Source organism: Balaenoptera borealis, assembly GCF_965194805.1.
Source record: "Balaenoptera borealis genome assembly, chromosome: 5".
Lineage (NCBI taxonomy): Eukaryota > Metazoa > Chordata > Mammalia > Artiodactyla > Balaenopteridae > Balaenoptera > Balaenoptera borealis.
In genome coordinates this window covers 75,036,977-75,053,161 of record NC_138862.1, presented here as the reverse complement: position 1 = coordinate 75,053,161, position 16,185 = coordinate 75,036,977, and the positions used below count along the sequence as shown (strand labels likewise).

At 40.1% G+C, this 16,185-nt stretch overlaps 1 protein-coding gene across 5 annotated transcripts in view; it reads left to right on the top strand.

Annotated features, from left to right (window-relative positions):
• The first annotated feature begins 13,400 nt into the window (after positions 1-13,400).
• Positions 13,401-16,185, top strand: part of OPA1 (OPA1 mitochondrial dynamin like GTPase) — a 95,201-nt gene continuing 92,416 nt past the window's right edge. For 2 of the 5 annotated variants that reach the window (XM_082393161.1, XM_082393158.1), the window contains exon 1: positions 13,401-13,640. In XM_082393161.1, the coding sequence (XP_082249287.1) occupies positions 13,609-13,640 (32 nt within the window). In that variant the 5' untranslated portion in view covers positions 13,401-13,608. The remainder of the gene's footprint in view (positions 13,641-16,185) is intronic. The other 3 variants (XM_082393159.1, XM_082393157.1, XM_082393160.1) reach the window with 2 other exon arrangements.

Sequence of the window (16,185 nt, the reverse complement as noted above, 5' to 3'; positions counted from 1 at the left end):
ATATTTTTTAAAATAAATAAATAAAATAAAAGTAGGTTTCATGGTGTTTTAGAAACAGATGGACATAAGAAGTAAGCTAAAACTGTAAGTTCAATGGAAATATAGATAGTAATACTTAAATAGAAGAAAATATCTCATTCTTAGAGAATAATAACATTGTTATCGTTATAGCTAATGCTTATAACTGGAGAGACAGGCAGTCAGAATAACTGTCCGCCTTCTCCTCTGTAGTTCTCAGCTTTACTGGTGGTTATATTGGCTGTAAGACCAGGTTCTGGCCAATAGAATGTGAGCAGAAGTGAACCTTGACCCTATTGACCACTAGTGGTCACACTCTCAAGTCATTTCTAGCCCTTAAAAATCATACCAGACAATCCTCCATGCTCACCAAAGTGACCTTGAAGGTAGCATGTTTCAGATGGTATAGGCTCAGGTGGGAAGCACCCTGGGTGTCAGTCAGCTGCCTTCAGGAGAGACACCCACCCAACCAGTGCACATCAGACTGTCATGTGAGAAGGGAATAACTCTATTGTGATTAAGTCCTTGAGATGTGGGAGTTTATCTTCTAGAGCAGCCTATCCCATCCTATCTCAACTAATAGAATTATTAAGTGCTTACTATGTACCAGGCACTGCTTTAAATGCTTCATACGTATTAACTCATTTTGTGATGAGATAGACGTATTAACAGGTATGGTAACGTCATGGTAGTAGAATGATGCAGAAGTACAAACCTAAAATGGCCACTGACCCCCATATTCATCACACACATCCTTACAGTATTTCTTCCCCCATCCTTTCTGCTCATCTAAATCTCACCCATCCCCAAGGAGGGAACAAAATGGCAAGCTGGGTAGAGTAAAGGAAACAAAGGAAGAAGAGGTTCTAATTTGTGTTTCTTTAATACAAATAGGTAAATCTAATCCTGCTTGTTAAGAACTTATTGGGGGCTGTGCATTCCTATCATCTCTCCTCCTGGTGTACCCCTGTAAATGAATCACTGTGTGCAGATTCTTTTTGCCTTCTCTAAATGCAAGCACCATTGCTGCTAACGTGGGTCTCCAGACTGGGAGACGGTGGATCTCACTCTTCTGGTGGTGTTTGTAAACCAGATCAGGATTATAGCAGTTGTAGCGGGCTGCTGTGTCAACTGCTCATCTTGGCCCTTCCCACTACAAAAGAAACTAAGACCACCCAAGGTATGAGGGAGTCAGGAGGCTGTCAACAGCAAGAAGGATGTGAGAGCTAGTTCCTCTTCAAGGCACACAGTTCAATCTTCTCCTGCTGAGGAAGATGCCAGCAAGCTGGAAAGGCATCTGGTGCAGATACTACAAGAATGGATTACCATGCAGTGTTACTTAAAGGCAAGTAAATGTTTTATTTCTTGAACAGGCCACACTTGGGAATAGGGTGTTGGTAGAGGACATGTTATTGATCTAAAAGGGAAGCAAGGTGGAAATGTTCCAAAGTGTAGAGAAAAATACCTCTAAGCAGGGGTAAGAAACCTCAGAACCTGAAGAGTGGAGAAAGGGATATTCTGCAGGCTTTGGACATGACATTGGGCCAAAAGAGGACATGGCCAGGGACTTCCCTGGTGGCACAGTGGTTAAGAATCTGCCTGCCAATGCAGGGGACACGGGTTCGAGCCATGGTCCAGGAAGATCCCACATGCCGCGGAGCAACTAAGCCCGTGCACAACAACTACTGAGCCTGTGCTCTAGAGCCTGCGAGCCACAACTACTGAGCCTGCATGGCACAACTACTGAAGCCTACATGCCTAGAGCCTGTGCTCCACAACAAAGAGAAGCCACAGCAATGAGAAGCCCACGCACCGCAACAAAGAGTAGCCCCCACTCGCCGCAACTAGAGAAAGCCCGTGAGCAGCAACAAAGACCCAACACAGCCAAAAATAAATAAATTTATTATTAAAAAAAAAAAAGAGGACATGGCCATATAAGTGGTCAGAGATATAGGAAACTTCAAAACAAAGAAAAAAACTAAATGGCACAAGTTTTCAACTATGGAAAGGTAGAAGAAGAGAAGTAGTGTGTTACTCAAGCATACATGTGCACACCAGTGCTGTCCTGGGAAATGTTTAGCAACTAGCTCTACCAAAAAAGTATGCATCCATATGCATAGTATCAGTATAAACTTTACTAGGAATAAGTGCTTGATTATTTTGATTACTATCGATACTAAAGAACTTACTATCAATTACTAAATATACTAAAGAAGTTGCTCACATCACTGGCCTATGAGTTTACATCTGACATGAATATAAGTTGATATTCTCTATACATTAACAAGTAAGAGAAATGTGAAACAACAAAAACGTATGTCAGAACTTGAATCATCCATGATGATGTGCAAGACTTCTTTCCTGAATCAGATAACAGATTTTTAAATACTGGAAGAATATTTCCTCAATGTTCTGTGCTATTCACAATGAAACAGGCACAGATACAACACACTTTTAAATTGAACCTACAGTATTACCATTTCTCCATCACTTTCTTAAGACTAAACAGTCAACAAAATAATAAATCAAGCCTTGATTGGTAGAGTTTGCTGATTTCTGTGGTGGTAGTAGTAGTATTTTTTATTAGGGGTAAACTAATTACAAACTACCAACGAGATGTCACTGAATGCAGAGTGGGAAGAGATACACAGTAGCACACTATTATATAGTATTTCTACCAGACAGATGTAATAGACATAATAAATAACTATATGTGTAGAAAATAATTCTTTACAATTAATGGTCATAGGTAATTTCTGGAGTTCACCCAAATTCCTAGTCTTCATGATCCTTTTGAATCTGATGGATCTGCTGTTTCTGATCATGCTTAGGTGGAATTTTACGGCGGCTGAGACCCCTCAGAGGTCTTAACCTCTCCCAAGTACAGGACAGGGAGTTAGGGGAGAACATTCTCCTCTGTCTGGCCTCTAGGATCTCTACCCTCCAACTTTTGCTTCAACTCTAGGAATCTCTACCGTCCAACTTTTGCTTTTCCAAGGCCCTTTCTCTACTCCATGCCTCCTCGCAAAATCCTAACACTAGACTTAAGCTTTCACAGAAAGCTTTCACCAGGAGAGCCTTTGAATTCCCCATACTTCCTTCCTCCTAATATATGTGAGGCAAGGAAATTACAAAAGCTGCCTGCCTTTTCAATGGCAGAAGAGAAATAGAAGTCTGGGAAAAACAGTATAAATTCAATTTTCAAAAATGTATTCCACCTCACAGTTTGTCCAACTAAAGCAAGGCTTCAGTTTGAATATCTGCAAGGGAGCCACATTTTCTCAGCCAGTAAGGTCTATATTCGACTATCCGTCCTTGGTGCAGTTTATTTCTAATTAATTACTAAAATACCTGTGAAAATGCAACAAAAATATGAAAATTTATAACAGTGACAAAAAAAAAAACCTGTAGCCAGAATTATGGAGGAATAACCACTAAGTACAAGATATATGCAGCAGAATTAGAGATTTTAGTCATTGGTTAATACACACTTTGTGATAGAAAACAAAGTAAACCCGCTGGCCTAGAAGAGCAAGGAAGAAAAGAAAAAATGAAGCCTGTGAAAAAAATATTGTAGAAAAGAATGGAGGGAGATATATGTAAGGAGGGAGCATGGTGCCTAACACATTCGATGAGTGTCCACTGGTGATAGTAATCACAGTAGTCGTAATAGAAAATCCAGAGGAAGATCATATCCATGATTTTACTGCGTATGAGTTTATTTACTACAGGGACAAGAAAAAAATTTAGACAATAATTTTGCATCTTTAAGATAATGAAAAAACTTGACCTCTAAGGTACAGGCAGAGAAAGCAATAAAGATAAGTGAGGGAAATATAACAAGATTTACAAGGCAGAAGAATATTAAAAAGTACTTAGAAGGCAGGAAAGGCAACGGTACCACTGCAGAAAATGACATTTGTGGACACAGAATGCAAGTTTGAGATTTCTTTTTAGACCGCAGGAAAAAAACGACAAATGTATAAAAATCATTAAAAATAAGAAAATGATAAATATGAAAACAAAGATTAGAAGTACAATTTTAAAACTACAGTTATTTCCAGGTGTGGCTGGGTGGGATAAACCTGATACTTCAGACACACACACACACACACACACACACACACACTCACACACCTTAGTATCAGAGAGAGATCAGTCAAAAGAATTTAAATAGAGCTGTCTAGTAGGCAGGATAATGCCTCCCACAAAGAAGTCCACATCCTAATCCCTGGAACTAGTGAATATGGCAAAGGGGAATTAAGGATGCAGTTGAAATTAAGGTTGTTAATCATTTGACTTTAAAATAGGAAGATAATTCTAGATTATATGGGTGGACCAATGTAATCACAAGGGTCCCTAAATGTGGAAGAGGGAGAAGAGTTAGTGTCAGAGTGATGCTGTTAGGAAGATTCAGGCAGCTATTGCTGGCTTTAAAGGCAGAAATGAGCCAGAGCCAAGGAATGCGGGCAGCCGCTAAAAGCTGGAAAAGGCGAAACAAACAGGCAAAACGGATTCTTCCCTAGATCCCCCAGAAAGAATCCAGCACTATAGACATTTTTTTTTTTAGCCCAGTGAGACCCATTTCTTACTTCTGACCTCCAGAATTGTTTGGAGTAATTTATTACAGCAGCCACAGGAAACTAATGCACCTGGAATAACTTCTGCACAGCACATAGGCTATTTGCCTTTCATAGTCATTCTCTGCTCTTCATTTTTACACTGATGAGACTGCCTGTCAAATGCATTTCATTTCCCTTCTTGTATTATTTTTACAAGAATCATATGATACAGTTTAAAACTTTTATAATGAAAACTTTTAAACACATACAAAGTGAACAGAAAAGTATATAAATGAATTGTGTGTATATATAATGACTCATATCCACCACCCAGCTTCCACAATTATCAACATTTTGTTATTCTTGTTGCATTTAATCTCCCTGCTTCAACCTTCCTCACTCGATTATTTTTTATAGATTTATGCAAAATGTAAATGTGCATATCTGAAATTTGAAATGCACAAATCTTAGCTGTACATTTTGATAAATGGATACATCCAGGTCATCCAGACTCCTATCATATGAACATTTCCATCTCCCTAGAAAGTACCCTAATATTCCTTTCCCACTCCCAACACCCATTTTCCATGTTCTAGAACATCACATGAACGAAACATCCTCTTTTGAGTTCAGCATGTCTGTTAGACTCATTCATGTTGTTACCTGTATTGATAATTCATTCCTGTTTGTTGTTGAGTAGTATTTCCTTGTATAAATTTGCTTATCCATTTTCTTGTTGATGAACATTTGGTTTGGTTCCAGTTCTTGGCTACTGTAAATAAAGCTGCTGGGACATTTTTATACAAACCTTTTTTGCATACATGTGTTTTTATTTCTCTTAGGTAAATCCCTAAGAGTGGAATTGTTGGACCAAAGGGGAAGTGTATGTTTAGCTTTGTAAGAAACTGTCAAATATTTTTCCAAAGTGGTTTTACCATTTTACATACCCATCAGCAGTGCCTGAGAGTTCTTCATCAAACTTGGTATTGTCATTCTTTTTCATTTTAGCAGCTTAGTGGAGATATATTGGGATCTTGTGGTTTAAATTTGCATTTCCCTGATGACTAATAACATTGTGCACTTCATTTATGTGTTCTTTAGTTATTTATGTATATCTTCCTTTGTTCAGTGTTTGTTTGGATTTTTTTTGCCCATTTTTAATTGGGTTGTGCCTTAGTCAATTAGGGCTGCTATAACAAAATGCCATAAACTGGGTAGCTTATAAAGAACAGAAATTTATTTTTCATAGTTCTGGAGGCTGGACAGTCCAAGATCAAGGTGCCAGCATGGTCTCTTTCTAGTTGGTGAGATCCTCCAACCTCTGCCTCCGTCTTCACATTGCCTTCTCCTCTGTGTGTACCTGTGACATCTTCCTCTTGTAAGGATACATGTACTGGCATTTAGGGCCCACCTGGATAATCTAAAATATTGTACTATTCACGTCTCAAGATCCTTAATATAACATCTGCAAAGGCCCTTTTTCCAAATAAGGTAACAATTACAAGTTCCAATGATTAAGACCTGATATCTGCACAGGTGTTTTTGCAAGTATATAGCACCACAATTATTTTTTTATATTCACCTTGTATTCTGAGACTCTTCTTACCTCATTAATTATATCTAGTAGCTTATTTTTTCTTATTGATTTCTTAAGGTTTTCAATGTGAACAATCATTTGAAAATGTTATGCTTTATATTTCTTTTTTTAATTAATTAATTAATTTATTTATTTATTTTTGGCTGTGTTTGGTCTTCGTTTCTGTGCGAGGGCTTTCTCTAGTTGCGGCGAGTGGGGACCACTCTTCATCGCGGTGCGCGGGCCTCTTACTATCGCGGCCTCTCTTGCTGTGGAGCACAGGCTCCAGACGCGCAGGCTCAGTAGTTGTGGCTCATGGGCCTAGTTGCTCTGCGGCATGTGGGATCTTCCCAGACCAGGGCTCGAACCCGTGTCCCCTGCATTGGCAGGCAGATTCTCAACCACTGCGCCACCAGGGAAGCCCTATATTTCTTCTTCTTGCATTATTTCACTGCATGTAATACTTTTAGTCTTAAAATATAAACATTATAAAATAATGTGGATTTAATCATTTGTAAACAATTTCAAGTTCTTGCACAGTTTCCCAAAGGTTAATGTGATTCAGTTTGGGACTTCCCTGGAGGTCCAATGGTTAAGACTCCACGCTTCCATTGCAGGGGAATTAAGATCCCACATGCAGCAGCCAAGAAATAAAAAAGTTTTTAAAAAAGTGATTCAGTTTCACCTTTATAAAGACAATTCTCAAATCTGTATTGCAAGCCTTACCTCCTTCTGGAATTCCAGGACTTGATTTCTAAGAGCCTCATAGATTTTTCAACCTAGATAACTCATTAATGCCTCAGCATTAATCATCAATCCAAAACCAGCATTATCATATCTCCACTCCAAATAAGCTTGCCTATATCTGTGACTGTCACTAGCGCTGTTGATTCACTACAGCTTGATATACTAGTCATCTTTGATTCCTGTCCCTAGTTTCTGCATTTAGTTTTCCATTGCTTTAACTATTCAAAAATATCCTTTTAAATGATCTCTCACCTCTATTCCATTGCTGTACTTAGCTCAGACCCCTCACACTTGACTTTCTCATCTAGCCTTCCCAACCTTCAGTCTCTGTCTTTACAAATTCATCTTTTTCTTTTTTTTTTTTTCCCAGAATTATCTTCCTTAAGCCCACTTGATTAAGCTATAGTTCTGCCCTGTAGCAGAACTTCCACCCCTTACTAGGTCCTCAGTATGTACTCAATCATTGTTTACCTTTGTAAACATTGTTTACCTTTTTAGGTATGTGTCTCCCTAGCCAGACCATGGTTACTTGAGAGCAGGGCTGGGTTTTACTCTTTTTAAAAAATATATCCATATATATATGTGTGTGTGTGCGTGTATATATATATATATATATATATATATATATATATACACACATATATATATGTATGTATATATATATATATAATCCAAATGAGGATTTTTAGGAAATCATTTATAATGTTTGTTGAGGAGGATTATGACATGCTTTTCTGAAGGGTGGGAAGAGTTTGATAACCCTGATGGTGCAGTTATTTGTGACTTAGCTAGTTTCCCTCTCCAGGAAACCACAGAGGAAGAGTGCAGTGTCAGGGAACTTGGGCATCTCCCAGGAAGAACTTGGCAAAAACTTCTATTGTAACAATTTTAACACAAAACTTAAAAAAACAAATGCAAATATTTCAGTTTCCATTAACATCTCCCTTTCTGAAGATCCCTGATTCTCTGAAAAATGTCTTTTTGCAAATAAATATATTAATAAATGTTTTGGGAATTTTAATTGGTGCACTGTTCAATTTCCATCTGAACCTGAAAGTTTAAAATAGTAAAATTATTTCATGACTTCTGGACCAGAAAAACATTTTTAACATCTATTTCCTTAAGTAAATAATACAGATGTTAACAAATTCAGAGTATAAAAGGATTTACAGTGAAAGTAAGTCTCCTTTCCACTCACGACTCACCATCCTCAAGTCCTTCCCCAGACCCTTCCTGTAAAGGATAAAGAGTCCTCCTGTGTCTACTCCTGATACCCTCTGAATCCTCTGCTTTACTTCTGACACTTCTAGTCACCAAAAGTCATTGAGGGTGGTGGGGATTGGGATGGTTCCCTCCCATCAAGCAATTTTCAGATTCTCCAGACACCAGCTGGGTGTTCTATAATTTAATTCAATTGTGACACTATCTACTTGGAGATAGCATCAGATCCTACAGGTTAGGGGCTCAGCTCCACAAGACCGGTTCCCTAAGCCCTCACTTCAGATCCAATCACAAGTCCAGGTTGTTACTGTTACCAAACAAAATTTGGGTCCACATGCCCGCAGTGCAACAAAGCCAATCTACTGACACCAGGTTGTGGTGAAGGAAAGTACAGCATTTATTTGCAGGGTGCCAAGCAAGGAGAACAGGCAGCTCATGCTCAAAAGACCCAAACTCCCTGATGGCTTCCAGGAAGGTTTTTAAAAGCAACATCTGGGTTGAGGGTTGCAGCTCGTGAACTTTAATCTGATTGGTGGTGAGGTAACAAGATGATGTTTCAGGAATCTTATTCATCAACCTTCTGGTTGCAACGAGTCTGGGGTTCACTGCTTGTGGTCAGCATGTAGTCACCATTTTCCACCTGGGTGAGGGTCTTAGTTTCTGCAGAACAACTCAAAGATATGCATCAGATGGTTATGTGTATCCCTTGAGTATGAAATATGACTCTGTTTTATCATTGAACTATTTGCTTTTCCTTTGTTTCTGTATTCCCTCACTTCCCTAATTAGTAATTGCTTGAGTCTACAAAGTGGAACTCAGAGAAGGCCAGGAGACTAAAGCCTTTTTCTATAAACAAGGAACAGGGGCACAGAGAGGCTTTTGTACCCAGGAGGGCCTCATTGGGTTAAGTGTTAAATCTAGGTTTGGTATAATGGGCTTTAGCATAAGTGACACTGTTTGGGGCCTGTGGTTTTTCCCTTTAACAGCAACAAGTTCAATATTATTTTTAAAACACCAAATAGGCTAACACAAGCCAAACAAAACAGGTCAGGGGGATGAATTTAGACCAATGGTGGCATTTTGATTACACAATATTCTGCCCCTTTATTCTCATGTGATACTATATATTGGAAATTGTTCCTTATCAGGACAAAGAGATCTAACTCATAGATTTTCATGGCTAGTATGAATATAATTTATTTAACTATTTCTATTTCTGGCTATTTTTCTTATTAAATTAATTAACAGAAAGGTCATTAGACAAGATGGTTCTAATGTCTTGGCAGTGTCGAGGAGGAAGAAATTTTCCTCTACCCTTCTAGGTTCTTCTGTCTGGCCTTGAAATGGAGCAGGACGCTGTGGGGCGCTCCTTGTACAAAAGCCTTTCTATATCCCCCATTTCTTGTTTGTAGGAAAAAAACTTCAGCCTCCTAGACCTCCTGAGTTCCAAGTGGCAGATTCAAACAGTTTCTAATTAGAGAAGGAAGGGAATGCAGAAACAAAGAAGGAGCAATCAAGAGACAAGAGTGCAGCCATAAAGCAAGGTCCTGGTTCCTCCTCAAGGGATATACATAACTTTGAGTTCTTCTGTAGAAACTAAGGCCCCCACTCAGGTGGAGAACGGTAATTACAGGCTGAGTACAAGATTCCTGGAACAGGGTCCTGTTACCTCACCACCAACCAATCAGAAAAAAGTCATATATCCTGCAGCCTTCATCCTAAATCTTGTTTATAAAACTTCTTCCTCCAAAACCATCTGGGAGTTTGGGTTTTCTGAGCACAAGCTGCCCATTCTCCTTTCATGGCCCTTTCAAGAAACCTTTCTCTACTCCAAACCTCTAGGTTTGTTTGGCATCACTGTGTGTTGGGCACGTGAACTTGTGCTCAGCAATAGTCTAATAATTAAGTTGACATGAGACAATCAAACAAAAGTTTAATAACATGTATACATGGGAGAGACCCGGAAAAACTGTGAATCGCCAAAATGACTGAAGCCTTACCTTAAATATCAGTACCATCCTCAGCTAAAGACAAAAGAAGATGTTGGGGATAGGGGCTTGGGACTTCAAAGGGGAGAAAGGAAATTCACATGGAATTGGAAAAGTAAATATTTCCTAAATAAATGCTGGGCCATTCAGAGACAATTGGATGGAGAGTGGATTCTGATCACTAAGAGTTTTCCCCCACTGCACTTAGTCCATATCTTTTACAGATATCTCTGGTGATAGCTCTGTTCCTACAACAGGGCCTCTGTCTAAATTCCTTAGGCAGCTAAGGGGGAGGTAAAAAGAAACACTTCCTAAGTCTTCTGTTTCTTAAAAATAATCCACTTAAATTAACCTCATGCCAAAGAGAAACATTTTGTGACGGCAAATTTTGTTCCCCTATAGCAGCCTACTAAGCAAAACAAAACCTAAGCCTCAAGGTTAAGAAATCAAAACCTAAAACAACCAATCAGAAACAGCCAACTAGGCTTTCCCAAATAAGGTAACCACTTAAAGTACAGCCAACCAAATAATTTCCTTTCTTCACTTCTGTGTCTTCTCCATAAAAGTGTCAATGGATGGATCACTTCTAACCAATTCTAGCTTTGTTACCGAATCCAATCTCACTCTGCTCACCACAGGACAGGCCAATAAATTGGGAGACGAGGTGTTGAGGCAAGGAATAACGACTTTATTCGGAAAGCTGGCAGGCTGAGAAGATGGCGGACTAGGGTCCCCAAAAACCATCTTATCGGGGTCTGGATGCCAGTCTCTTTTATAGAATCAGAGAGGGAGAGGCGGTGAGGAAGTAAAGTAAAAAGGGCCATGAGTCTTGCAAAACATCTCCCATGGCCTGCATTGAGGAGGGGATATGTTAATTTCTTCTTTCTGCAGCCATTCACAGGTGGGCAGGGTCAGATTGTCTCCCTGTGAGCTGAACAAAGAAAGGCACTTTAGTTTAACATTCAGGCAGAGGGGCAGGGTTCCCTGAGGCAGGCCATCATATATGATTATAATAACAAAGGCAATGAAAAGCAAAGGTTAAAGTCAAAGAAACAGATCCAGCATGGAGTCAAAATTGGCTCTTCCCTGTTACAGCTCGGTACTGCTTGATTTGAATAATTTTTGATCAAGTAAACTCTTAAAATTTTTATTAAGTCAGTTTATCTTTTAATGATGTTGATTCCGATCTTTTGTTATTTCATACAATGCAGAAAGAAACAGCATGTATACATCTTTGCATGACTTGTAAGCAGATGAAGTAGAGGGCCTGGAGAAAGAAAACTACGTATGGCTTTCATGGCATTAGAGAAGGCATTTTGGGCCAAAGCCATTGTGTGAGCTCAGCCTGGCCACAATGCTTCCCCTCAGGTCTCAGTAATTAACGATCTTAAGGTAACAAAAGAATACAGAAACAAACAACTGTTATCAGGCAAGAGAAGCAACAGTAGCAAAGAGAATGTATCAGTTGTAAAGACTCCCAGTTCTGTTTCACTGGTAAAGATTAGCCTGAAGCCTCAACCACCAGATCAACTGGCACCTAAGGGATGATGATGTTGACCTTTTCTGACCTGTGTGACTCCAATCAACTCAAGCTTGGACTCTGTTGACGGCCCAACCCCTTCATGAACATGCACGTTCCCTTAGCTTGCAACTTCCCAAATTTTGCTGTTGGAGGAATCACTGCTTTGGGAGATTCCCAGTTTTCTCCTCACTTGCTGCAAGGAATAAATCCTTTCTTCTCCTGAACTTTGGCTTAGTTGTGTCTTTTGGCTTGACACGCACCAAGAGGAGAACCCAGTTTTTCGGAGAACAGATTCAGTAGGCTAAATGCCTAGAAGTAGAATCACAAAACAAGGACTTTGTAAGATGTAAAGATAACCCATATATGAAAGGAGTTGCCATTATTTGGTTTCCACTTTTTTTCCCATAAAACAACTGGAATTAACAGTAACAAAGGAATTTTTGCATAAATCTACAATCCTGGGAAACCTACATTTTGTACAGATCAGTATAGCAAGTTCCCATTTGTACTTGCCATTAAAACAGTCACCACACTAAATATAATAAAGAAAAGCCCAGAGTCCTTCATTTGGGAAGTTTACTACCATAGGCTGGGTCTATATTTGGTGTTACTGTGAATGGATGCACACTGACTTATGAGTCTGATGATTACGGGGAAAGGAATTTTGTGTGTAGCATGTGCCGGGGGTGGAGTTCTTAAAATGAAGGGGGCATACCCGGCTCTCTGATATTGGGCCACTAATTGACTTCACTACCTTCCACAGGTCACATCCCTTGTATGGGCCCGTTTCCACATAAAACATAAAATGATAAGAGTTGGAATGGGAAAAGGGCATTTAAAGTCATAGAACTGACTTAGAGTACTTAGAGAGATAATGAAGACAGAGAAGAGAAGGGGTCCAGGATCTCAAGAGATCCTACGTTGAGAGGCTGGGAGGAGGAAATGGCAAAGGAGACGGGGGAGTAGCAGGTCCTTGAGAAAAGGTGAATGTGATGTCCTGAAAGCCAGGAGAGGGAAGCCGATTAAGGAGTGTGCTGAGATCCAATATTCTGAGCTGAACGCGGAGCGGTCCAGTGACCACTGGCAATATGGAGTTGTTGGAGGCTTTGACAACAGCAATTTCAACAAATTAGTGTGATTAAAAGCCAGATGAAAGCCGGTTAAGGAGTAAATGAACAAAAGCATTTTTGACGCCTTTATAAACTGCACAAGCTTGTACCAAGCTCTTAGGTCTCCTAATTCATGACCCCTCTTAGATCTGACCTTCAGAGATTCTAAAGCATTTAACTTGTCCAGTACTTCTCCAGCCTCCGGAGATTGCTCTAAGGATATGAAAGTACTTCGTAAACAAAGAGGCCAAACAAAGGAGAAGGGCAAAGGGGCAGCCGTGGATTTTCATTACTCTATTCTATTACTCTATCTGTGTACTGTATTCATTTTGTATTCCCTAGCCGCCTCTATGCTCCTGCAATACCAAATTTTCTAAAAGGTAGCCACCCAGTAAGAATTTATCACTCCGTATTTCTCGCCCTTCAGCCCCTGGCCCCGCACCTCGACCCCTCCCCTCCCCAAGTCTTTAACCAGAGAGGCACGAGTTCACCATGCCACTCTGGAAACAAAAAGGGAGGGGCGGGGCGGGGCGGGGCGGGGCGGGGTGGGGAGAGGGGAGGGGAGGGGAAAATACTGTGGTTTCTACAGAGGCTTTGAGCGCATGCGTGAGTCCTCCCCCGGACCGTTTGTGCTGCCCTCCTAGGAAGGGGCGGGGGGTGGAGGTTTGCCGGACGGACCGAGTACGGGTGCCGAGCAGGCTCTCACGGAAGTCCATTCGCCATTGGGAGGTCCGCAGTGGGTGCTCTGTGCCCTTGTTGCCGAGGGCCTCTTCTTGGGTCATTCCTGGAGTAGGAGCCGGACTGGGGCTGAACCGGAGCTCCCCCCTGGCCGCCTCGGCGCCTGTGTGACCTCCTCGCCGGCGGGATGTGGCGACTACGCCGGGCTGCCGTGGCCTGGTAAGTGCGGGCTCCGACCTGGCCCCGTTATTTCTGGGGCCTCCAGAAAACGAGGTTGTCCCATCACTACATCCAGAATGTGCAGGTAACTCTCAGGCCAAGCAGAGAGCAGTTGGAGGATTCCGGGATATTTTTGAGGACCCGGAGTGACAAGAGCCCTGACTAGGCTTACCTAGGTGCTGGCCCCCGTACTGGCCCCTGTCCGTGTTCCTATGCCCCTCGGAAGATTCTGGGCGCTTTTCAGTCTTGGCCTTTTCTATGTCCTTTTGTGCCTGCCCCTTTCACCCTTCTATCCTCGCTGTTATCTCTGTCTCTGGTGGCTTCTTCTGTCCGGGCTCTATGACTCTAACCATGTGTCACCCTTGCCGCGTCTCTTAATTCTCACTGTCTTTTTCTTCTACCTGCACGCCAGCTTACATTGCTTTTGCAGGTACCTGAGCTCTTCTCTCGGGGTGAAGGGGACTCTGCCTCTTTCCTTAGTACGCTGAGTGAACATGATTTGGAGTCAGATCTGGAGCGGTGACGCATACATGTAGTGTCAGAGATGGTGATCAGAGATGGTGATTAGAGATATTCTCTTAATAGCAGCTCTTTTCAGTGTTTAGGAAGGGAGACTTGCTTTTTGGATGTGAGGTGGTGAATGTAGCACCATCTTTCTAATCACTGTGTTATTGTTGCCCTGGTCTGTGTTAATCCTAAACCGAAAATCATAGAAGTATTTACATTTCTATGGGTTACTATGTGCATTTTAATGAAATTAAATTTGACTTTAATCTTTACACGTAGCTGTGTTCTAGTATCCTTAGATATCTTCAGGTTTAACTCATTGTTGCAGGCATTTGATGAGAAGTAACATACATCAAGCAAGGTTGGAAAAACTTGGTTTTCCTGAATTAACTCAGTCTCTAAACACCTGTCTTGAATTTTTTTCGGAATGTTTTAAGTGGTGTAATTTATAGTGTTTATAAGTGATGGGATCCATTTGTTTTATGAAGGTTAATTTGAGTCTAAATTTAGAACTGAATGGCATACAATAGTTGAAGTTTCAGTCCATTAGAATAATTGAATAAGTTACTTCTAATGTCATGGAATTTTAATTTCTGAGTAAATCCCCAGCCCTTGGTACTGAACTAAGTTATTTACAACCTTTTTATTTCTACTCAGTATTTACTGGGGAAATATATCTAATTTTCTTTAAATAAGAAAAGACTTTGCAGAAAATAGCGTACTTTGTTGGAGCAATTAAGATATGTAGGAAAAACTTTAAAAATTGAGTTTCCAATCGACTAATTATCAACTGATAATTGTTTATTCAATTGGATGCTGTCAGCTAAATTGTTTCTAAAGTTACTGTTGACTCTGTAGTCATGGCTTAAAATGTCTTATGTTGATAGCACAGTTTAGCTGCCTGCAGAAGTAGAGATGCGGACGGTCAGATGCCCCAAGTTCTGGAGTTTGTCTTTTGATGTAGCTCCTATGCATGTTATGAAGGAGTACATTTAAATTCTTACTCTTTAATAAATAAACATTCTTTGACATATATATCTAAATATGTGCTCATAGACATGTCAGAAAACCAATGACCAACATTTATTTAGGTGCAATAAATATTTGCATAAAATTGTTGAAAAAATAATAACATGCTAGGAAACAGTGCATAGGTTAAAAGCAGATGATGGATGAGTGTGAATAGATGATTTCTGGGGTTGGGGTCGGGGAGCCTTGTTTTGCATCACATTTGATTTTTAGTTTGGCCTAATATAGAAGTATATATTCAAATTCCTTTTCCACCATTCACTAGTCATTCTACCTTAGGCAAGACACAGTTAAAAAAAGCAAGTTGGTAAAATAAGGATACTTACCTTACTGGGTTTTTCTAAGAGTTAACAGTAGCATTTGTGTAAACATCTGACATAATGCCTGGCAGTTAGATACCCCTTTCCCCTCACTGTCGTTCGTCACAACATTATTTCAATGTTCCTTGATTCCTATTCCTTAAGATATTTCTACTCCCGTGTAATTAAATGAATTACAAATTTATTCTTTAGTATGGGGCCTGGCCCATAGTAAGCACTATGACTGTGTGTTGAATAAGATAATCAGGCGTATGTTTGTTGGTAGGAGACTTTCATTCTCTGCCAGGAAAGACAGGAGGAAAGAGCTCAGGTAGTAACATGTGCATTTAGATTTTTTTCTCTTTGGGGTGTTTTCCCCCCCCTTTCTTTCTTTCTTTTTCTGGGGAGCCATGAGGTGTTAATAATTTTTCCTTGATTTCCATTCCTGGACCGTCTCAGGATTGTGAAACATAGATGAGAGGGCAAAGAATAGATGTTATAAGCTACTGGAACTTTTGTGCTTAAAAGTAAAAGTTTACACGCCTTTTTTTGTATAGGTGCATCCATAATTCACATTTATTTTCATACCACCATTTTAGCCTAACATTACATGAAATCTTTTCGTACATCTACATGGTCTTCGTATTTATCACTTTAATGGCTATACACAGTATTCTCTTTTGTTTATGTACCATAGTTTATAAATTTAT